The sequence below is a fragment of the Lynx rufus genome, unplaced genomic scaffold, assembly GCF_022079265.1.
Source record: "Lynx rufus isolate CCGP_SWC_20201006 ecotype Redwood Valley unplaced genomic scaffold, mLynRuf1.p SCAF_9, whole genome shotgun sequence".
NCBI lineage: Eukaryota > Metazoa > Chordata > Mammalia > Carnivora > Felidae > Lynx > Lynx rufus.
Genome location: NW_025814897.1, coordinates 86,539,136 through 86,562,453, shown reverse-complemented (window position 1 = coordinate 86,562,453; position 23,318 = coordinate 86,539,136). Strand labels below are relative to the sequence as shown.

Sequence of the window (23,318 nt, the reverse complement as noted above, 5' to 3'; positions counted from 1 at the left end):
ACATGGAGATGTAGAGATTCAGGTACATTTGGCTTTGGTGTTTGGGAACAGCCCCCTCCTCCTGGATCTGTCACTATTCAAGTATTTCCAGTGGAGCCCTACCTCACCTCTCATTCTCTCCTTCCTTGCTCCTAGGAAACCATTTGTCTCCTAGATTTCCTCACAGCGCTTGGACCGCCCCCCCCCCCAGTCTTATTCTTCTTAGAGCTTTCTTCTTTGTGTGCCTGTGTCTTAGGTTGGGTTCCCCTAGAAGCATACCTTGAAGTGAGTTTGGGTGGAAGTGGTTTATTTGGGAAGTGATGCTAGGACAAGCAAGTAGACTAGACAAGTGAGAGTGTGACTTGAAGGGAGCCAGGGCGGATAAGAAGGAGGAGGTGACTTCCATGGGCAACGAGGGCTCATCCCTGGGAGATGGGGTGGGACACACTGGAGTGAGGAAGCTGGGCTAGTTACGCTCTGCCTTCCACCTGTCACTGGCTGAGGGCGATTAACCCTGGCATTTCTGGCCTGAAGCAAGCTCAACCTGAAAGCAAGCCCCGGGAAAGAGAGCTTTAGGAAGATGCCGTTGGCACAGCTGGAAACAGTGAGCGCTGAGCAGCCACGGGCAGGGCTCTGAGGGCATCTGTCAGGGTGTTGCCCTCTGTTCTCTTTTCTGCCTATACTCAGTGCTCTCCATGAGCAATCCCAGATGCTTTATGACTTGAACACCCATCTGTATACCAGCAATTCCCACATCTCTGGCCCCAGCTACACGCTCCTTCTTGGGTTCCAGGACTCTCTTTTCCACTGCCTGCTGAGCCTCCCCACCGGGCTGTTCCATAGGCATCTGAAGGAAATACTTCCGAAGCTAAACTCATCATCCTTTCCTTCCTACCACACCCCAAACCAAATATTCCTTTTATAGTTTCATTCTTGGTGGACAGTATCACTATATTTCCATTCTCCTAAGCTAGACATTTCAGAGTCATCTTTCTGCAGCAGTCCTATGATTCACCCTCTTGTCATCAAGTTCTCCTGCTCCAACCTATCCTATGTTTAGCTGCCAGAACTATTTTCATACACACTGCCTACACCACTTTCCTGTAAAGATTGTCTATTATCTTTTGTAAAAGACACCTCTTGAAGTATCTGTCTTGCTCAGTAACCCTTGTAACTTACCCCTATATGCACAAAAATGGGCCTATAGCTGCCATATTATCCCTATGACTATCCCCATTCTCGCCATCACAGTTAATTGGACAAGCCACACTAGTCAGATTCGCCCAGGGGTTTTGAATTGGGGCTGAAAGTTCTGGGTTTTGAATTGGGGCTGAAAGTTCTTGGCCAAAGAGAAAGCAGAACTTGGGCTGGGGATGGCAATGTTTGCTTGGACACATGACCCAGGCTTGGCCAATCAGAGTACTCTACTCCGTGGCTACAGTGATTGGTTCAGAAGCAGTCCATGGCCCCATGCCAAGTCACCCCCTGAACTGCTGGAACATTCAGATGAGAGGCTCTTTTCTGGGTGTGGCATTAGCTCCACAGATAATTTCAGTTGAGAGTGGTCATCTTTTTTTAATTTTTTTATTGTTTATTTATTTTTGAGAGAGAGAGAGAGAGAGAGGGAGAGAGAGAGAGAAACAGAGTGTGAGTGGAAGAGGGGCAGATAGAGAGGGAGACACAGAATCCAAAGCAGGCTCCAGGCTCCGAGCTTTCAGCACAGAGCCCAATGCGGGGCTCAAACTCACGAACTGCGAGATCATGACCTGAGCCGAAGTCGGACACTTAACTGACTGAGCCACCCAGGCGCCCCTGAGAGTGGCCATCTTTGCTTCCACTTTTGAAAATGAAGCCAGCACAGAAGAAAGGAGAGTGAAACAGAGTATCAGGATCCCGATGATGTCTCTCGACCTCCTGCATCTAGCAGTGTCTGAACTTGTGTTTACTCCTAGAGTCCCCAGTTGTTTTTTTTTAAGTTTATTTATTTATTTTGAGAGAGAGACAGGGAGAGTGAGCGGGGGAGGGGCAGAAAGAGAGAGAGAGGGAGGGAGGGAGAGAATCCCAAGCAGGGATGCGGGACTTGAACTCATGAACTATGAGATCATGACCTGAGCCAAGGCCAAGAGTCAGATGCTTAACCGACTGAGCCACCTAGGTGCCCCCTCCTCACTTTTATTGTGTTAACTTATAGAACATAAAATTTACCATTTAAACCACTTTTAAATGTAGTTCAGTAGCATTAAGTTCATCTGTCTAGACCTTTTTCATCTTCCCAAACTGAAACCATTAAACAGGAACTCCCCACCATCCCCTCAGCCCCTGGAAGTTACCATTCTACTTTCTGTCTCTGTGGAGTTGACAGATCTAGGTACCTCATATAAGTGGAATCCTACAACGTTTGTCCTTTTGTGAGTAGCTGATTTCACATACCAAATGTCTTTTAAGATGCATTTGTGTTGAAGCATATGCCTAGCCTTTCCAATAAATTCCCTTTTGGGCTTGGATTGTTTTGAGTTATATTTCTGTCACTTATGGCCAAAAGAATCCTGGCTAATATCAAATAGATGTGAGGAGAGAAATAAAAAATAAGACAAAAGGTAGAGGGGAGTTCCTCTAGCTTTCCAGCCCTCAATTCTAGCCCCGTTCTAGGCCTGACTGCATGCGGCCCTTGAAGTCTCTAAAGACACGGGACCATCTCTCTCTCTTTTACATGAATTCCTTTCTGTTAAGATGCAAAGCTGTAACCAATACACGTGCTCATTCCCTGTAGGATAAAGCCTGAGCCTCTCCAGCACGGGATAAAGGAGCTTCATATTCAAGTCCTGTCACCTTCAAGGGGATCCTATTCCTAACCCTCATTGAAGCTCTCACCATTCACCAAATTAAGCTTTGTTGTGCCTCCCTGCCTTGTGCTGGCCTCTCTGCCAAGAAGGTGTCTCTTTTCCTAAGCAGAGAACTTGTGCATAGCCTTCAAGACCCTGCTTCAATGTTACCACCTCTCAATAGCTTCTCTGACTTCTTTCTTATTCTCCCAAGCCACAGACACTTTGTATGGCAACTGTTTATAGATTTCCTAGTTTTTGGATTAAGAACTCCTCAAGGGCATGGGTTGTATTTGCTTCTTTATATCCTAGGACATAGCACAGTTGCTAACAGTGACTTTTTGTTGAGTAAATGGACATAAAAAATGACCTGATAAGACTCAATACTTGATATCTAAATGATTAATGGACCAAGGGCTTTAAAAAATTGTTTACCATCTAAGTAAGTGAAATGCATTCCCTGAAAGCTTTTAAAATGTTGTTATTTTCACTATTAATAAAAATCCAGAATTGAATCCTAAGCCCAGTAACAGACAGATTTAGCAAATATTTCCGAGAGTGGAAACCCAGATAAATGATTCTTAACCATATTTGGTCAGATGTGGAATAGCATTTTCCATGGTCTAACTTGTACTTTACAGCGTGTATTCTTTTTAAGGATATACAGTGTAGACTACTTGCTAATTATGTTGGATTATTCCTTAAACCTTATACTCCTGAGTGAACTCTAGAAATGATGGGTAATGGCATCACATAAAAATTCATCTTCTGTTGATCTCTACCATGGTCTCTTTCTTTTCCTTGTTCCCTGCATCTGTCTCCCACTGATGTATTCGAAAAACATTTAAGCTGAACAGTCCAGCTGAATGAGACCCTGTGTTAATGTGGTGCCTTCTCCATAGGTTGCTTTAGATTTAGATATTTTTGTTCTTGTGGAACATATAAAACCGCCTCATAGTCTGCTCTGGCCTACCATAGATTTGGAAAGAATAGAGGATATTTGTCATTTGAAAATGTCATGTCTTTGATTTTTGTAACCAATGGTCTTAAGGTTCATAAGCACAGACTATTTTCCCCAAATGTCTCTGTACACCTAATTCTTTCTTTTTCCTCAAAAGTAGTTTTTTTTTTAATTTTGATGATATATCATGATCATTTTGGGCAATTTGGAAAATTCAGAAAAAGATAAAAAATAAAGGGGTCATCATTCATAATCCCATAATCAGAGCCTGATTTTGTTAATATTTTGGTATATTTGCTATTGCTAAAGATATTGGTATATGTCCCTCCATTGTTATTATTTTTTTAAATGGCTTTACTGAGGTATTATTGACATAAACTAAGCTACACACATTTAAAGCATACAATTTGATGAGTTTGGGCCTGTTTCCACACTTGTGAAACCATCACTGCCATTGAGATAACGAATATCACCCCGAAGTTTCCTGATCCTCCCCACCCCCAGGTATCCACTGATCTACTTTCTTCCACTAGAGATTAGTTTGCGTATTCCGGAAATTTACGTGAGTGGAACCATACAGAATGTCCTCTTCTTTGCCTGGGTTCCTTCACTCAGCATAATTATTTTGAGTTTCATCCACATTGTTGTGTGTTCATTCCTTTTTATTGATGGCTGGTCTTCTACCGTATGAATGTTCTACACTTTGTGGACTTGTGGAACGACATTTGGGTTGTTTCCAGCTATTATAAATAAAGCTGCTACAATATTCATCTACAAGAATTTATGTGCACGTATACTTTTATGTCTCTTGGGTAAATACCTAAGAGTGGAATGGCTGGGTCACATGGTAGGTGTATTTTTTACTTTTTTTTTTTTCCTTCGGGAAACTGACAAATTATTTTCCCAAGCAGTTGTATCATTTTACATTTCCATCAGTTTCATTTCCCTAACGACTAATGATATTGAACATCTTTTCATGTGTTTATTGCCATTCATGTGTCTTCTTTGGTGGAGCATCTGTTCAAATCTTCTGCACGTTTTAAAAGTATAGTGTGTGTCTTCCTATTGTTGAGTGGTCAGTGTGCTTTATACTCTAGATCGAAGCCCTTTGTGGGAGGGTTTGTCCAACATCTCCTAGTCTGTGGCTTGCCTGTTCATTTTCTGTATTAGTGAGTTTTGAAGAGCAAAACTATTTCACTATTAATTTTAGTGAAGTCCAGTTTATTGATTTTTTTCTTGATAGCTCGTACATTTTGCGTCCTGTTTAAGAAAATATTTGTTAAACTCGTGACCACTAAGACTTTCTCCTGTGTTTTCTTCTGTATGACTTTTAAATTTCAGCTCTTAAATTTGAATCTGTGGTCCATTTTTTAATTTTTGTATATGATGTGAGATATGGATCCAAGTTCATATTTTTTGTTTTGCATATGGTTCTCCAGTTTCAGGATTTTGAATAATTTTGTATCATCTTTTTGCACATGCGCTTGGTATCTCTGCTGTGCCATTGAATAGTTGTGTGACCTTTGACAAGTCATTTTGACTTTCCACATCTCAGTTTAATAATCTGTAAAATGGGGATCATAGTTATTGGTCCTATCTATGTGACAAGGTTCTTCTAGAGATCCATCTTGAGATAAATAATATTGCTCATGATTTTTTTTTCTGTGAAATGTTGGAAACTTTTTCAACTTTCAAACTTTTCAACTTGAAAGTCAACCCTGATTCTTTCTTCACCATCATTGCCACACTCAGGTACTTCTAGGTATTTCTTGAATCAGGTGTCTCCTCACGACCCTTACCCCTACTTTCCTCATTAGGCCAGGCTCTTTTCTCATCTAGACTAATTGCTGCTTCTGGGTTTGCTGCCCTCTGACCTGACCTCTCTGCTGCCTTCAGGGTGATCCATCAAACCTTGTTGGTTGTGTTATCTTCTGCTTACCCTGTATTATCTTCAGGGTCAAGTCTAAGCTCTCTGATTTGCATCCAGGCACTCATGCTCCGGCCCTGACGCCACTCTAGCCTCGTCTCCCCTGCTCCCTGCTGATATTTTACGTGCAGGAACCCACTCCCTCCCTACCCCCTGACTCCCTGAGTCCCCAGAAACACATCTTGCTCACCTCCATGAGTCTTGACTCTAGCTGTGAGACTTGCTACTTCTCTGTTCATACTGTGCACTAGGAGCTACCTCCATGCTCAGAGTGTCATGTGGCCTTTACCACATTGCGCGGTAAGTACCATTTGTGCCTCTCCCATCAAAATGTAAGCAGCTCAATAAAAGGCAGTGTTGCTTTATGCATTTTTATTTCTTGACATCTAGCCTAGAGTCTGGCTCAGAGTAGAACCAACAATTGTTTGAAGATCTAAACATGATACCAGACAAGGGATGACTATTTTTATGAAGAATTATAACGGTTCAGTGCAGCAATGGCTCTTAGAAATCATCCAAGTGAGTATTTCCTCACCTAGGTTCAGAGCAGTGACTATGGAAATTTCCACCCATTTCTCAGGACTGAGGGAAAGTCAAAGGGGAAGCCTGGAGTTAGTATAAGGCCTTATACTTTTGTCTTGGCACGAATCATTGGTGGATACTAAATAGGGAGGTAAGAGATGAATGGAAAGGTTATTAAGGACAGTATCTGAGAATGAGACTAAGATGATCTCAATATTTCTGCACAAAAAAATTATTACAAGGAAAAATAAAAACTATAGAGTAGAATGTGAATATATGAATATATTCACAAGAATGTGAATATATTTACTGCTATTGAATTGTACACCTAAAAATGGTTAAAATGGTAAATTTCATGTTGTGTATATTTTACCATGATAAAAAAATTGACAAGGGGAAAAAACTATACAGTAGAAAGACTGGACAATAAATACCTTAATCAAGTGATCAAAATTAACATTGCTGAGAAAAGGCAAATGGACAGCATGGGCCTCTGGATGTGATACCTGAGAAGGGTCCATAGCATCCAGCAAAATCATGTAAGCTCAAGCTATCCATGAGGAGTCACCGGACAGACCCAAATCAGGGGTCATGCTGTATAATAACTGGCCTGTATTCTTCATAAAATATCAATGTCATAAAAGATAAGGACAGATTAAAGGACTATCCCCGGTTGGGATGACAACTAAATGCCATACATGAGCCTGGGTCAGGTTCTGCACCAGAAAAAAAAGAAGTTTCTTTCTTCTTCTGCTCCTGCTCCCCCTTCTTCTTCTCCTCCTCTCCCTCCCCCTCCTCCTCTCCCTTCTTCTTCTTCTTCTTCTTCTTCTTCTTCTTCTTCTTCAAGGGACAACTGGTAAATTTGGAATATAGACTATAGATTATAAAAAGTATTTATTTTCCTGAGTGTGAGAATTTATGGAAGAGATTATCCTTGTTTTTAGGAAATACACCCAGAACTGTGTATTTGGGGGGAAGGTGCCATGCTATGTATGACGCACTCTCAAATAGTTCAGAAGTAATAGAAGTTAGTGAAAACGCACAGGTAGCAAAGTGTTACAAATGTTTGATTCTGTATAAAAGATATACAGGAGGGGTGCCTGGGTGGCTCAGTGGGTTGAGCTTCTCACTTCGGTTCAGGTCATGATCTCATGGTTTGTGAGTTTGAGCCCTGCGTGGGGCTCTGTGCTGACAGCTCAGAGCCTGGAGCCTGCTTCACATTCTGTATCTCCCTCTCTCTCTGTCCCTCCCCTGCCCACATTCTGTTTCTCTCTTTCTCTCTCTCTCTGTCTCTGTCTCTATCTCAAATAGACATTAAACAATTTAAAAATATATGTACAGGAATCCTTTGTACTATTCTTGCAGACTTTTCATTAAGCAGTAAAGTACTTCAAGACTAAAAAGTTTTTAAAATTGTCAGGGGATTGATTCAATAAATGTTATGAGGTCATACTTGGCAGTGATTTAAAATAATGAGAAATATATTTATTGAGGGGCACCTGGGTGGCTCAGTTGGTTTAGCGTCCATCTCTTGGTATCGGCTCAGGTTATGCTCTCACGGTCATGGAATCAAGTCCCTCATCCGGCTTCATGCTAGGCATGGAGTCTGCTTGGGATTCCCTCTCTTTCTGCTCCTCCCTGCTTGTGCTCTCTCTCTTTCTCTCTCTCTTTTACAATAAATAAATAAATAAACTTTAAAAAAAGAACTATATTTATTGATGTGGAAATAAGTGTATGATATATAATTGATTGAAGAGAGCATGTTGCAGTACAATCTTGTTTTTATTCAAAACAACACAAAAATCTCCTTTTCTAAAAAACAGTCTGGAAAGATGTGTGCCAAAATGTTGATTCTGGTCATTTCTGGGTTAGGGAATAAAGGGTAATTTACATTTTCTTCTTTGTGTTTAGCTATATTTTCTGTTTATTCTACACTGTGCATTCATTAATTGTGCCATAAAATTAATTACTAAGTATTATGAAGAAACAAGTGACAAAAAAAGTTTTAAAACCACACGCATGCATGGACTGATGAGGGCCCCCGGAGCTGGGGTCCCTGCATTATCCTCTTTCCAGAGCAGAAGCTTGACGTTCTGTCAGCTTCCAACATCACCCTGTGGTGATTAAAAACAAACAAACAATCAGGGTGCCTTGAGTGGCTCAGTCAGTTAACTGTCTGACCCTTGATTTTGGCTCAGGTCATGGTCTTACTATTCATGAGATCGAGCCCCTCGTCAGGCTCTGCACTGACAGTGTGGAGTCTGCTTGGGATTCTCTCTCTCCCCCTCTCTCCGTCCCTCCCCCATTCGTGCTCTCTCTTTCTCAAAATAAATAAACTTAAAAAAATAATTTAAAAAATAATAAATAAATAAAAAGAAAAATTCTGCATCTTCTGTCCTCTGTCTCCTGTAACTATGCCTTCTCTAGATAGAGCCCTCAGTGAGTCTTTTCTGGTATATTTAGATTGCTCTGCATGGGTTCTAGATTGCTCTCCATGGGTTCTAAGTGTTTTCTGCTACCTGGTGGATTTAAGATAGGTTTTTCAACTGCTGCTCCTCCTAGTCTCCTGCAAATTTCCATGACTAATTGTGAGATGCTGAATTTTGGGGACCTCACTGAGTGTTGTAGGCAGTGGGGGTGAGGGGAAGCATCACTCACCTTCTTCCCTTCCACTCTCAGTCATTCTCAGCAGGTGCTTGAGTGATCACTACACCCCTGGCCTGCTGAATGTGAGGGCTTAGAAGATGGAAAAGTAACTCTTCAGAGATGCTTTCTTTGAAATCTCTCACTGCGAGAGCAACCCCAGTGAAGACAAAGGCATGACAGCTACCGTATCATTAGTGTGCAAATTAAAAGTTTCTCCCTACCCTAGTCTCTCTTGCAGAGTCATCTCTAATGGTTGATTCGGCTTCTGGATGTCCAAAAAAATCAGATCATCGTCTGCCACATTTACCCTTTAAGATTGTTGTTTTCCTGTTAATTGAGCATAATGTCACGGTCTTCTTGTTTTTATTCAAAATGTTTTAATGAATCTGTTACAAGCCCTTCACTGTGTCTTGAATTTTTCATCAGGCCCTTTAACGTTCAGTTTCTGAACATAGATTTGGAGATTTTTGCTTGTTATATGTTGTACCTCTTGAGACATGTTGGATTTTCTTGTCATTTTGACACTGATTTACCAGAATGAACCTCCTGCGAGAACACTGTAGCGAAGAAATTGTTCTGCTCTGACAGCAGATGATTGTCGTTAGTTTTGCTCAGTTTGGGGACCCAATGCATACGCTGTGGAAATTGCAGTGGTGATGATCTGAGTCCACAGCGTCTGGGCATTTCCCTAATGTGAGCTATCACCAGCTCATTACATCAGTTTCTTGTATTTGGATATAGACAACCTAGTTTAGAAATATCACATTTATTTTTATTTTTGTCTATATTACCAAGTAGCAAGATAAACATAGCTTGGGGTAAAGTCTTGTTTAGATATTTGCTTAGTCTGATGTCTTCCTTGACCTTAGTTCTAAGGGATCTTTCTTGTTATCTATGCTCATCATTTATCCTTTAAAACAAAGCCAGTGTGTGCTAAAAAAGCACAAGAAACTAACCAAAGGAAAAACTCAGTATTCTTCAGGTCATTGTTGTTCAAAATATCCCTTTCAGCCCTTTGGGAAGCAAAACAGCTTAAAACTTTGCAAATGAGTTTATTTGCATGGTCATTTCCTTTAGGTTTGGAATAATATTCTTCCTGAAGTACTTGAAAAACCTGGACCTAAATTAAAAAAAAAATGTTTATTTATTTTGAGAAAGAGAGTGCACATGCAATCAGAGGAGGGGCAGAGAGAGAGGGAGAGAGAGAATCCCAAGCAGGATCTGCATTGGAGCCCAAAATGGGGCTCAGGTGATCCCATTAACCGCAGGATCATCACCTGAGGGAGCCGAAGTCAAGAGTTGGATGCTTAACTGACTGAGCCCCACCTGGACCTGAATTTATACTCAGCTAAAAAGTGGGAAAATAGCCCCAAAGATTAGAAAGTAGTTGAAGGAGGCCCTGCTTTTGCTGTAGGGCTGTTACTATCAAACATTGACCTTTGTGGGAGGCTGGAAGCCAACTGGCCAGCAAGGCCCAGGTTTTGGTCCTTTGAGCCCCTCCCTGAATATCTCTGGAGCCATGAGTTTTCATCCCACCACTGTCACCTAGCCTCGTTCTCATCATCTCCTCGTCTCCTCACTGGTACCTCTTCACAAACTCTTGTCTGTCCCTGTCCGTTCCCAACACTTGAAATGCAGAGGTGACCATGACCCTGCCTCCCCTTTAAACCTCCACAGTATTTCCTCACTCTGTTGGGCTATAATCCAGTTTGCACATGGATGGACCCAACCTTCCTATTCCACATCACCCACTGCCATTCTCCCGTCTAGCCCTGTGGTGGGACCTCACTGGCCTCCCTGGCTTCCCTTCAGTTCCTTAGAGGCTCTGCACTCCCACCTGCCTCCACCTGGGGGAGGCTTCTTTGTTATAGCATCTCATACAGCCGTGTCCCTCTCCTGCTGAATGCTCACCTACAGTTTGTATCAACATATTCATTATTGTGTCTCTTTAAGTGGAAGCTCTGCTAGAGAAGGGACCCAATCACTGCCATGTCACCAGCACCAACCCCGAAGTGTGGTTAAGTCAGGAAGACTTAAGATGAAGTCTAGATTGATTTACCAGTTTTCATTGAGGAGAGAATTAGCACCACCAACAGGTGCACTTGTGTCACTGCCACAAAGACACCAAGCAAGACTTTGTGCCTCTTGAGTAAATTCCTGTCTGTTATAACAATGCAATAAACGTTAGTTCAGTTTTACTGGATTTACTGTGACAATTACACTGGTTCAAACTTACGCTGGCTCAGTTGCGGGACCTGTCCTCTCTCCCCTTCGAAGCATGCTTTGGCTCTTCCTTGAAGTCCCTAAAGTTGTAGCAATCTCCAGACGTCATCCAACCTGTGCTTTCCTTCTTGCTGCTTGGCTGGTTCTCATGTTCCCTGCCGTGAAGCTGCTGGAAGGAACAATGCAGGGGTCTTCATCGATAGGCCCCCTGGTAGATCACCAGTTGGTTACCAGGGTCCTAACACAAAGAGTCTTCCCAAAATAAGGGAAAATTTTGGCCCAAAGACAAATGTAAGTCTCCATCCCTACAGGCCAAAACTGTTTACAAAGTTCAAAAACTAAAAAAGCAGCAATAACAACAAAAAACTTTAAGTTCCAGAAATCAGCCAAGATGTAGAAAATATGCATCACCTTATTTAATTGCCATAAAAGTACCCTCAGGACTCTGTTGTTATCTCTATTTTATTTTTTATTTTTACAGTTTATTTATTTGAGAGAGAGAGAGAGAGAGAGAGAGAGAGCAAGCACAAGCAGGGGAGGGGCAGAGAGAAGGAGAGACAGAATCCCAAGCACGCTCCGTACCATCAGCACACAGCCTGACAGAGGGCTTGAACTCACGAACCGGGAGATCATGACCAGAGCTGAGATCGAGAGTCGGACACTCAACTGACTGAGTCACCCAAGTGCCCCTATTATCTCCATTTTAGAGATGAGAAAAGCAGAGGCTCTGGGACATCGAGTGACTCACTGACACAGCAGCAGGGCCATGATTCAAACCCATGTCTAAAGACAATAAAAATAAAGATGTTATCTCTTAACCAGTATTCCGTATGCCAGCCACTATCGGTAGGAATGGCTGATACAGGGACTTGCATACAATTAATTTCAATTAGCCCTGTAGTCCAAAATCATCCTGTAAAGGTGCTATCCAAGTAGGCTTGCCTGAAGATAAATTGTTTACAGAAAGACACACGCTTCATTCCTAAGTGTTAGTTTTATCATCTTAGTCTTTTAATTTTATACATGGTCACATTTAAGGTGTTTTCTCCCATGTCTATATTTCTAAATGCATGTGTTTCTCCTTGTAACCATAACCTACTAACACCACCCAGGCTATTTTCCCTCCTTGTACAGATTCCCAAGAGCTGACATCCCCTTCTGCTGCCCATGTGATACTCCTTGAGGACTTGGCATGGTCATGGGCACATGCTGCCAAGCTTGTGCTTATTCTTAGTTTTGGGAGTGTGGGAGAGACTTTTTGCCAGAATCCTACTCTGGCATTCCAGGTAACTGACCACATGCTATGGCCTATTCTGCTATTTATAGTGAGTGACAAAAATAGCCTCATCCCTTGAAAGGTGTGCCTGTGCCATATGCCCACTGGCCTCCTACCATCTGAAAGATGCTTCTCTCCAGAGCTCAGATGGCAGAAGAGCTTCTGACACAGACCCAGAAGCACCATGCTCCTCAGGTGCGTTCATCTCCCGCTCCAGGGGTGCCCAGAGCCTGGGGAGATACCAATGCAGGGCTTCAGCACAGGGGTCAAGGTAGAACCTAGTTATGGACTCAAGGAAGGAGGCAGGAGCTTAGGAAGAGGGGAGTGAGGTGAGACTGAATCTAGTTATTAGAATTGGGTACAAAGTCAGGGTAGGAGCATTGCTGATCTGATCCTGAGCCATGAATACACCAAAGACCCATTGGTCCCCAACCCTGGGCTGGGACTTAGTCTGGGTGTGGGGGGTTAATGGACTCCCAGGAAGGGCTAGGGTGACCAGTAGAGCGTAGGCGGGCCATGTCCCTTTCTAGCTGCATGCCGGTGAGCTCTCTCCTCATCCAAAGCGGTAGGCCTAGAGATACAACTCCTACGCCATGTGTGTGCATGGGAATCACCTGGGAGCTTGTCAAAATCAAGATGCCTGGAACCCTCATTGCAGATTGATTCGGGACAATACTGGGGATCTGGATATTTCACGGGTTCCCTGGGACATTCTGAGCCACACCAGCATTGGAGAGCCCTGTACTGGGTAAACCCAAGGGGACTTCCATCCTCAATATCCCTGTATTCTAAAGTTTACCCGGTCAGGGATACAGAAGCACACATAGTAGGCATTCATCTCACACAGTGATTAGGCAACATCAGAATCAGACACTTCATCAGTCTCTTGCTGCCCCCCCAAGAAATCACCAATTGGGGAGTTTAGCCAAAGCCAGTTTTTCATGTGTGAGTTTACCCCGTTGTATGTTCTCTCCTAGGCAACCCCTCCCTCTCCCACAGCTTAATTACCATGTCTCGCAGAAGACACAAACTGGGGGCCAGAAAGACAAATCTGTTCTGGCCACACATGAATTTTATTTGGTCTGCCCAGTACTTTTTTAAGGTCTGAATTTATGTGGGGTCAGACTGGGTATTTACTTTCTGGCTCACCATAGGCCCACCACACCCGAGTGTGTTACACCCATCCGGCTTCAATCCTTTACATTACCTGTCTAGACCCTGAGTTTAGATTTAATGCAGTGTCTCAGCTCCTGTCTCCAGCCCGAACCTCTTCTGAGCATCAGGCCCATATATCCACATGCCTCGTGGAGACAGAATCCAGTTGTGTACTTAATGGGAGACCTGGCACGTAGTGCAGGGCCGAGTAAACATTAGTGATATTATTATTCTTACTGTGCACCTCCTCCCAGAGTCTTGTGGGCACCTCAACTCAACCTACAGTGTTCAAAACAGAGCCCAGTACTTTCCTCCCCTTCACCCCCCAGCCTCTCCACAGTCCCTCTTTCCACAAATAAAATCACCAGAAAGTGCCCAAGACTGGGAGCTATCCTGGGCCCTTTCGTCTCCTTCACCCTGACTTGTCATCAGATCTTGTGCAAAATCTCTTTTGATTCCGTTCCATTTGCCGCATCTCACTGTCGCCATCCTAGCTTGACGCAGATTGATTTGGGAGGTCTGGGACGATACTGGGGATCTGGATGTTTCAGGGGCTTCCTAGGGCATTCTGAGACACACCAGTGTTGGAGAGCCCCGTAGTGGGCAAACCCAAGGGGACTTCCATCCCCAACATCATCATCTGCCAGGACTGTGGTAGTTGCCTGATTATTCTCCTGCAGACGTTATTGTTGCCATGTAACCCGTTGCTCAGTTCAAAGTCGCAGTACTCATTTAACTAAATGAACTTGATCTTGCCTCTGCCTTGTGTACAGCCCATTTATTGGCTTCCCACTGGCCCAGGATAAAATCCAGATTCCCTAGCAAGATCCTCCCCCGTCTGGCTCTGACCTCCTCCCCAGCCTCCTCTAGGCAGTCTGTGTTCTGGCCACGTGGGGCTTGTGTTGTCTCTGGATGTGCCCTACTGTCTCTGGCCTCCGGGCCCTCACGTATGCCATTCCTTCTCCTGGAGGACTCTTCCCCTTTACTCTTTGTGTGTGTGTGTGTTTTAATTTTTTTAAATGTTTATTTATTTATTTTTAAATTTTTTTTTCAACGTTTTTTATTTATTTTTGGGACAGAGAGAGACAGAGCATGAACGGGGGAGGGGCAGAGAGAGAGGGAGACACAGAATCGGAAACAGGCTCCAGGCTCCGAGCCATCAGCCCAGAGCCTGACGCGGGGCTCGAACTCACGGACCGCGAGATCGTGACCTGGCTGAAGTCGGACGCTTAACCGACTGCGCCACCCAGGCGCCCCTTAAATCTTTATTTATTTTTGAGAGAGAGAAAGACAGAGTGTGGGGGGTGAGGTGAGGGAGGAGAGCCAGAGAGGGAGACACAGAATCCGAAGCAGGCTCCAGGCTCTGAGGTGTCAGCACAGAGCCTGACGTGGGGCTCGAACTCAGGAACCGTGAGGTCATGACCTGAGCTGACGTCAGACGCTTAATGGACTGAGCCGCCCAGGCACCTTTTATGCCCCTTAGTCTTCAGTTGAATTGTTTCTATGGTTCTTCATGTCCCATCTAGCTGTCACTTCCTGAGAAAGTCTTCCCTGACACCAAGATCAAATCAGACCCCCTGCTAGGAGCTTGCAGAGCGCGCCCCCCCTCCCCGACCCCCCCCCCCCCGCCCCGGGCATTGCCCTTGCCGCGCTGCATCAGGATCGCATCCTCTCTAGGCCCAGGCTGCACGAGGGAGTGCAGGGACGGTCACCATCTGCCTTGTTCACTGCTCTCTTTGCATGCCTAGCACATGCTTGGGGCAGAGTAACGCACAGTGTGTGCCGAGGAAAGGAAGAAAGGGAGAGAAAAAGGAGGAGGAAAGCCTGGAAGGAGACCCAGAAATGAACACAACTGGTACCTCCTTCTTGCCAAAGGGAAGATGAAACTTGCCACGTCCCATCCCCCACCCCAGTCTCCTGACATCGAGAACTTATGGGGGCAGGAGTTCTCTTCTTCAGTGTCGTATCCTCAGGGACCTGACAGACAGTAGATGTGCTGTGGAGGTTGCTGAAAGAATGAATTCATTCTAAGAACTTCTGGACGTGGACTATCACCCAGAGCATAACCAGTCAGAGAACTATTTTTTGGAATAAGTCGTGAGCAACAACTTGACTTTTTAGAGTATGTACATGTGTATAAACACTGATAAAAGTTAAAGCCTTAAAAGAAATAATAATAGAAAAATTTCACACCGAGGACCGTGTTGTTTCCACCAACCAAATCAGCTTAGGTTATGAACTTATAAACAGGAGCTCTGTTGCCCAAACATGATAAAGCTGACTCGTGACAAACACTTAAAGAAAATGTAGTTCATTTTTTGTGTCAATGTTTATTGATTTTTGAGAGAGAGAGAGAACTGGGGAGGGGCAGAGAGAGAGGGAGACACAGAATCTGAAGCAGGCTCCCAGCTCTGAGCTGTCAGCAGAGAGCCTGATGCGGGGCTCGAACCCAAGAACTGCGAGATCGTGACCTGAGCCAAAGTGGGACACTTAACCATTTGAGCCACCCAGGCGCCTCAAGAAAACGTAATGCTTAAAGTCATAGGAACACTTAAAATATGCAATTCATGCACTGGACTCAAAAGTAGATTTTGGCTTTACCACCTTAGTAAGCCAGCATGGAGGAGGAAGTGTGCACTTTGGCCTGACAGAGCCTGAAGTTTGGGCCCCAGCCACCACTTACTGCACACATGCCTTTGGGAGATTTATTTAGCTTCTCCACTTGACTTTCTTTCTTGTAAAATGGGGAAAATGAGACCTGCCTTACAGGGTTGTTTCGAAGACTGAATATAAAATGTAAACCCCCCCAGCACAGCCCTGGTGACCAGGTGCCCATAGATGACCTTGTTACAGAGTACCTCTGCATTTCAGTTATTTAAAGTATGGTGGCTGGGTTTGGAGGTACAGGGAGCTCATGAAATACTGCTCTCCCCGTGGGAAGAGGCACTATTTCTTTACTGTCAGTGTCCTAAAAGAATGAAAACGGCGGCAGAGAAATAGGAAAGCAATAGCAAGAAAGAAGCATGGGAATGAAAATGCAAGAATTAGATCTTCACTGGATCTTGGAATCATGCTGAAGAGCAAAGGATTTTCTTTCCATGTTTTCCATTTCCCTTTCCAGTGTTCTTGGGGAAGCCTCCTCTGCGAGGGAGGCCAGGGGGATGATCCTTTTTTTTTTTTTTTTAACGTTTATTTATTTTCTGAGACACAGAGAGAGACAGAGCATGAGCAGGGGAGGGGCAGAGAGAGAAAGGGAGTCACAGAATCTGCAGCAGGCTCCAGGCTCTGAGCTGTCAGCAGAGAGCCCGACGCGGGGCTCGAACCCATGAACTGTGAGATCATGACTTGAGCCGAAGTCCTACGCTTAACCGACTGAGCCACTCAGGCATTCAGGGGGGAGGATCCTAATGGGCAGAAGGAGTTTTGCTTCTCCAAGCTGTTCAACACTCCAGTGCTTAAAAAAAAACAAACAAACCATATTCAGACATTTTTTTAAATATTTTTTTTTTCTTATTTCAAAGGCAAATCATGTTCATTCTGGGGAATTCATACAAACAAAAAGAAGAAAAAAGTTATCCAAAATTCCACAGCTACAGGACTCCTGGAAACATTTTGGAGTCTATCCTTTCAAAGTTTTTTCTAGGCAATAAGTACATCCAGTGATAGGTCTTGTACAACCAATGAGATCAAATGGTACATACTGTTCTGTAACCTGATCTTTCTCACGGAACAGTTTTCCATGTCAGCAAATGAACGTTATCTAATGTCACAGTGGGTGACATCATCAGGTGCCCAGGGGGGCTGGACACAAGCACTCACCGTGCCCTCCCTGGGTGGAGACTGATAGTTTCTTTCTGTGAACAGGGATTCAGTGAGCGACTTTGTAGTCAAGCCTTTATACAACCCCTGATTGTTCCTTTACAATGAATTCTCATGTTCAATGTTAATTCTCTCAAGGAAAGAAGACAGTAAGTGCAGTGAAAATGTTTAGGTCATAAATAGGCCTCTGAGGTGACAGGGGGTGGAGGTGGGGGGACTGTAACTCAGCATTATGCTTTTATTTCCCATTCTGTTCAACCACCAAATCTATCTCAAATGCAACCTCATTTCTAATCAACAAACTTAGAAAATAAACAAGACATAACCACTGTCCTTTGAAGAGATTATAATCTAATAGCAGAGATAAGAGACACAGTAACTATAACAAATGAGTTTTCTCTCTCAATTTAACACAAAAGTACTTGGCTATTCACAATCAGAATTAAGGATAAGATGGAAATGATAATGCTAATAATAGCTCATGTTTAATGAGAGCTTACTAGGTCCAGGAACTGTTCGTGTATTAAATGGCACACTGTGTTAAATGGCACACATCATTAATTCTCCCTGTTAGCCCATGGGGTTGGTATTACGGTTATGAACTTTCTCGTGTTGGGTAAATTGAGGTGCAAAGTGAAATAGCTTGGCCAGGTAACACAACTAGCCAGTGGTGGCCCTTTGACGCTAGAGCCCTTTACTCTGAAACACACATCCTTGTGTTGGGCTGGGAGAGAGGGTCCTAGTGCCCCGGAATAAGCGTTGTGATTCAACCTTCTAGATACTGCGGCCTGAGAACCAGCTTGCTCACGTCCCCCATGGTGGGGTTCATGGTGACCAATCAGTGCACTTTCCACAAACCCATCAGCTTTCCTCAGGTCCCGGTGGCTGCTTTGGCTGTGGAGAAATTGGGTCACTCCAGCGTGTATTACCACCTTGCTCTGTTTCCACCTAAGGCCACCAAGGAGCTGCCTTCTGTAAATCACTGGGACCTCAGGGATGGTTTTTTCTCTGGCCACCCCAAGCTGGTCCATTTTGACTCTTTGGCCTGTACTAACGGGTCTTCCGTCCATGTCTTTGTGAATCCAGCCCCCCGCAAGCCAACGGGCCTTCCAGAAGACTTCAGGAGGGGCCTTCTGAGGCTAGTGAGCCCAGCTTCAGTGTGAATCGTCTGTAGGTAGGACGTTGCCTGTCAGAAAATAAAGTTCAGATTATTCTCTAGACGATCTCTGTTGATTCCTTAGCATATTTTTTAACCCTTGAAATGACTGTCAGCTTCTTACAAGCTTTTATAACAAGCGTCACCTGGCTTCACTGATCAAGCATCTGCTTGTGTCCGGCCAGAGGCAGAGGGCTTTACAGAGTCTCCCTGAGCCCCCTCAGCCACTCAGTGGGGCAGGTACCCCTCTCACTGCCTTTTTCAGAAGAGGAAAAGGAAGTTTGCAGAGTGGAAGTAATTGGCCGAGTGTCCTCCAGTGGGGGGTCCAGCGGACTCTCAGTCACCCGGCTGTGCTTTCTATGTACAACTTTATCACCAGTATCTTAGCAGCACAGCCACATACTTCCCTGGTTTGGGATCACTGATCTGATAAATCTCCTCAGCTTCTTACAGTTAATAATCCTGTGACATCTTTTTTTTTTTTTAAAGATGTGACCTTTATAAAACAACAACACCTTTCTTTCGTATATTTAAAACAGCAAACAAGCCTCTGACGATGTTCTGATAAAAACACAACCTCCCTCACTAATGCCATGGTTGAAGCCTAAAAGTAACCACAAATAAATACAATGTTTGATGCGGAAAGGACTCTCCTTAGGTGTAACAATAAACGTGGTTACCATTTACTGAGGGAGCACTGCCTTCACAAAGTGCTTTACAGGCATTTCCTTGACCAATCCTTATTCCTCTTCTAGAAGGTTGGGATTATTATCACCGTTTTTCAGATGAAATCGTTGAGGCTTTAAAGTGAACAGCTGGAGTAAGGGGAGAGGTTCTAGTCTAATCTCTGTCTCAGTCCCGAGGAAGGGCAAGCTACAAGCTTAATCTTTCTGAGCTTCAGTTTCCCCATCTGAAAACATGACCCCGTGTGACCTTTTTCATTTGGGTCCCTGGAGGTTTTTTTATGAATGTGCAGACTCTCTTGATCTTCTTTTTAATTTACTTTAATTTTATTAGTTTATTTTAAGAGAGACAGAGCATGAGCAAGGGAGGGGCAGAGAGAGAGAGAGAGAAACAGAATCCGAAGCAGCCTCCAGGCTCTGAGCCATCAGCACAGAACCCCACACGGGGCTGCAACTCACAGGCAGAGAGATCATGACCTGAGCCAAAGTCAGACGCTTAACCGACTGAGCCACCCAGGCGCCCCTCTTTTGATCTGCTTTTGAAGTAAGTTCCAAACCTTTGCCACATACACAGAGCTTTGGAACTCCCTCACCATGATGAAAACAATGCTGAATGTGATTCCTTTGTCATTTGATCCAGTCAGTTTCCTCCAGGAGTAGATGGATCTTGAGGCTTTAGGAACACTTCACACACGAAGGAAAGGCTATTAGCCAGCGTCTGTAGGCATGATGTCTCTGACCACTAACATTTGACCAGCTCAGAAAGGTTGTTAGGAAAAATTTTCAGTGTCCATGTGGTTCTTGCATGTACATTATTGCACCTCATCTTTGTGATTACTCTGAGAGCTGGGTATGATTGTTGTTGTCACTATTGTCCATGTTGTGCAGTCAAAACAGGCTTTTCAGGAGGAAGGTGACTTGGCCGAGATCATAGAACTTCTGGGTACAGAGCTAGAATTCAATCCAGCCACGGCTTTAGACCTGTCTTTCCTTGCCGCCAACTCTGCCTCTCATCCCAGGGATCCTGAATTTTCAAATGACACCATGCATTGCCACCAGTTTTTAAAATTAGCGGCATATTCACCAAGAGGCACTTTAATGGAGGGCAACATGGTGGTGTGATTAAGAGGGCAGGCCCCCCATTAGAGAAGCCTGGATGTGTATCCTGGCTCTGCCACTTCTAGAAGTACGTGATCTGACCTGGGGTACTGTCAGGAGTCACCACGTTTGCTTGCCTGTGTTTGACTCTCACACTGCGGTGCCCCCACACCACAGCCGCCGTGCACCATTGGCCTAGAGTGGACTTTGCAAAAGAAACAAACCTGTGTTGCTTTAAGCCGCTGAGACGGTAGGGTTGTTTGTTAACCGCAGCATGACGCGGCTTATCCCTCTTTCTTACAAGTACCAGCCTCACAGGTTGTTGCGAGGGTTCCAGGAGAAATGTATGTAAGAACTTGACACAGTGGCTGGCTATTAGTGTAGGAGAAAAGAAATGCTTATGTGCTTCCGCTATACAAGCACCTCCAAGATAGGAGAGTAGCCAGTCCTCACACTCCCGTCCTTTCCTGTGCCTCCGTGGGGACTTGCACGCTGTTTTCCATTTTATGGAAGAAAAATGATAGAGGTACTGAAAACACATGGGATGGTGGGATGCATCATTCCTAGGGTGTGTTTAGCCAGCCTCGGACTCTGGAACTGACCAGAATTGAGAGTGCACATAGGTTCTATGGAAATAGCTCCATGTTCGTGTAAATCCAGGAGTTTAAGTTCTAATGAGAGTCTTTCCACGGCTCAAATTTTTAATACTTCAGTTTGAGCCAAAGCAGTGAACATTACCGCCCTCACTGGTTTTTAGTGGGAAATTCTAACACTAGAAACTTGTTTTAAGACTCCAGAGAGGGGCGCCTGGGTGGCACAGTCGGTTAAGCGTCCGACTTCAGCCAGGTCACGATCTCGTGGTCCGTGAGTTCGAGCCCTGCGTCAGGCTCTGGGCTGACGGCTCAGAGCCTGGAGCCTGTTTCAGATTCTGTGTCTCCCTCTCTCTCTGCCCCTCCCCCATTCATGCTCTGTCTCTCTCTGTCCCAAAAATAAATAAACGTTGAAAAAAAAAATTATAAAAAAAAAAAAAAAGACTCCAGAGAGAGGCAAATCTTAGCTGTGTATACTTGGAGGAAGCCGGATTTTATCATAAAGGTAACAAAATCCGTCTAGAAAGACTTAAAAACATCCAGTCGGCCATTCACCACTTAACTCCACAAGATGTTTTTGCCTGGGTGGCTAACAGGTAGCCATGCAGCTACGATTTGCTGGGCACCTCTAAGCAGATACGATTCATGCCTTTGCTAACAAGAAACAACTACAATAATCCAAGCAAGTGAAGAAAACCTTCAGATGTTGCTGCTCTAACCACATTTTTGTTACACTCGAATTCATTCAAAAACCTACATAAGAGACAAGAGGTACGAAATGTGTGTTCATGTTTTGCTTGGACAGATTTTGGCTCCTAGCAATTAATGCTTTCAGTCACATTAAGCATATAAATAATGCTTTGTGACATTACAGTATTTCCCATTACAGATCAATTTTGTAGCATTTGTCCATAATCCGACTTGAAATATTACCTAGAAACAAAATATGTTTTCCTTGAAACAGTCAGACCCTATTAGAAATCTAAGGCTTTACAAATCACCATGTTAACAGTTATGTCCCCTAGCTAAGGTTTTCTTTCCTTAAATAGTGTTAAATTCAGCCCCAGAAGCACTAGTCTCTGTGAGGGTTCTCTTCTTATGTGCACTGACTTGAAAGGAAAAATTTAGTGCTCAAAATATATTTAACATTTTACTATGCATAACTTAATAAATCAACCAGTATTCCCTTTTGGGGGAAAAATAATGTTAGCACCTTTTACAAGTGTTATGCTTCTAATTAGGTTACAAGATATTATTTTCTCATTTTTCAAAAGACAGGTTTTCATTGCTTTAAAAAAAAAAAAGGTGTCAGCTTATTTCTGGGTAAGAGGAGTTATTCTCATTTCCTGACCATATAATCATACACCGTGGGTGAGCAAAGAAATAAAGGGAACATATATCAGAATCAAAGGTTGGAGCAGTAAAACTTAGCACTCACCAGTGGAGATTTTGCAGCCAGGAACACCTGGATCTGAGTCCTAGCCCTGCCACTTAGTGGAGTCAGGCGAATTACTGAACTTCTCATTCAGCAAATGTTAGCTAATTTTTAAATAATTTACACAATTTTTTCCCCCTGAAGAATATCCTCTTTGACGAAAGCTAACTACCTCTCATTCATTCAGCAACTAAGATGGACCGGACCATTGCTCTCACATCCTAGCGCGCGAAAGACGGCGTACAAACAAGAACATATCAAATGGTGCAGTTGGCTGAAGGCGGCCCCCCAAAAGCTATGTCTACCTCCTAACCCCCGGAACCCGTGAATGTGATCTTCCTTGGAAAAATGCGTCTTTGCAGATGTAAGTAAGGATCTTGAGAGATCATCATCCTGGATTATCAGGGTGGTCACTAAATCCAACGACAAGTGACTTTCCAAGTCACACAGAAGAGACACAGAGAGGAAGAAAAGGCCATAAAATGGGAGGCAGAGAGTGGAGTGATACAGCCACAACCAAGGAACATGTAGGGCCACTAGACTCTGGAAGCAGCAAGGAAGGATTCTGCCCTATATCCCCCCGAGGGAGCATGGCCCTGACGACACCTTCATTTCAGACTCCGGCCTCTAGAACCGTGAGAAACTAAGTTTCTGTTGTTGTCAGCCTCCCTCTTTGTGGGCATTTGTACATCAACCCTAGGAAACAATGGCATAAATGGTAACACGTACCGAGAAGAAAATAAGATGGGCAAATGAGACAAAATATAAACAGGGACACAGATGTGACCACCATAAATGATAGAGTCTGGAAGGCCCCATTTAGGATGTACCAGTTGAATTCCCTGAGGACATGGGAGAGGGGTGTTCTGAATCGGAGGGCGAGGGGGCAAGTATAAAGGGCCTAACCTGGGAATTAATTTGGTGTGTGCAAAGACCAGGAAGTGAGTGGTGCTAATTATGGGAGGTGCAGGGGAGAGTGGTAGGGAGATGCTGAGACAGGAAGGAACCGGACCCTGTAGAGCCTTG

The 23,318-nt window shown here is 44.0% G+C and overlaps 1 protein-coding gene across 1 annotated transcript in view; it reads left to right on the top strand.

The window, feature by feature from the left end:
• LOC124506006 (uncharacterized) overlaps positions 1 to 18,493 on the top strand; it is a 93,839-nt gene extending 75,346 nt beyond the window's left edge. The window contains exon 2 of the mRNA XM_047072030.1: positions 18,109 to 18,493. Coding sequence (XP_046927986.1) covers positions 18,109 to 18,493 — 385 coding nt within the window. The remainder of the gene's footprint in view (positions 1 to 18,108) is intronic.
• The last annotated feature ends 4,825 nt before the right edge of the window (positions 18,494 to 23,318 follow it).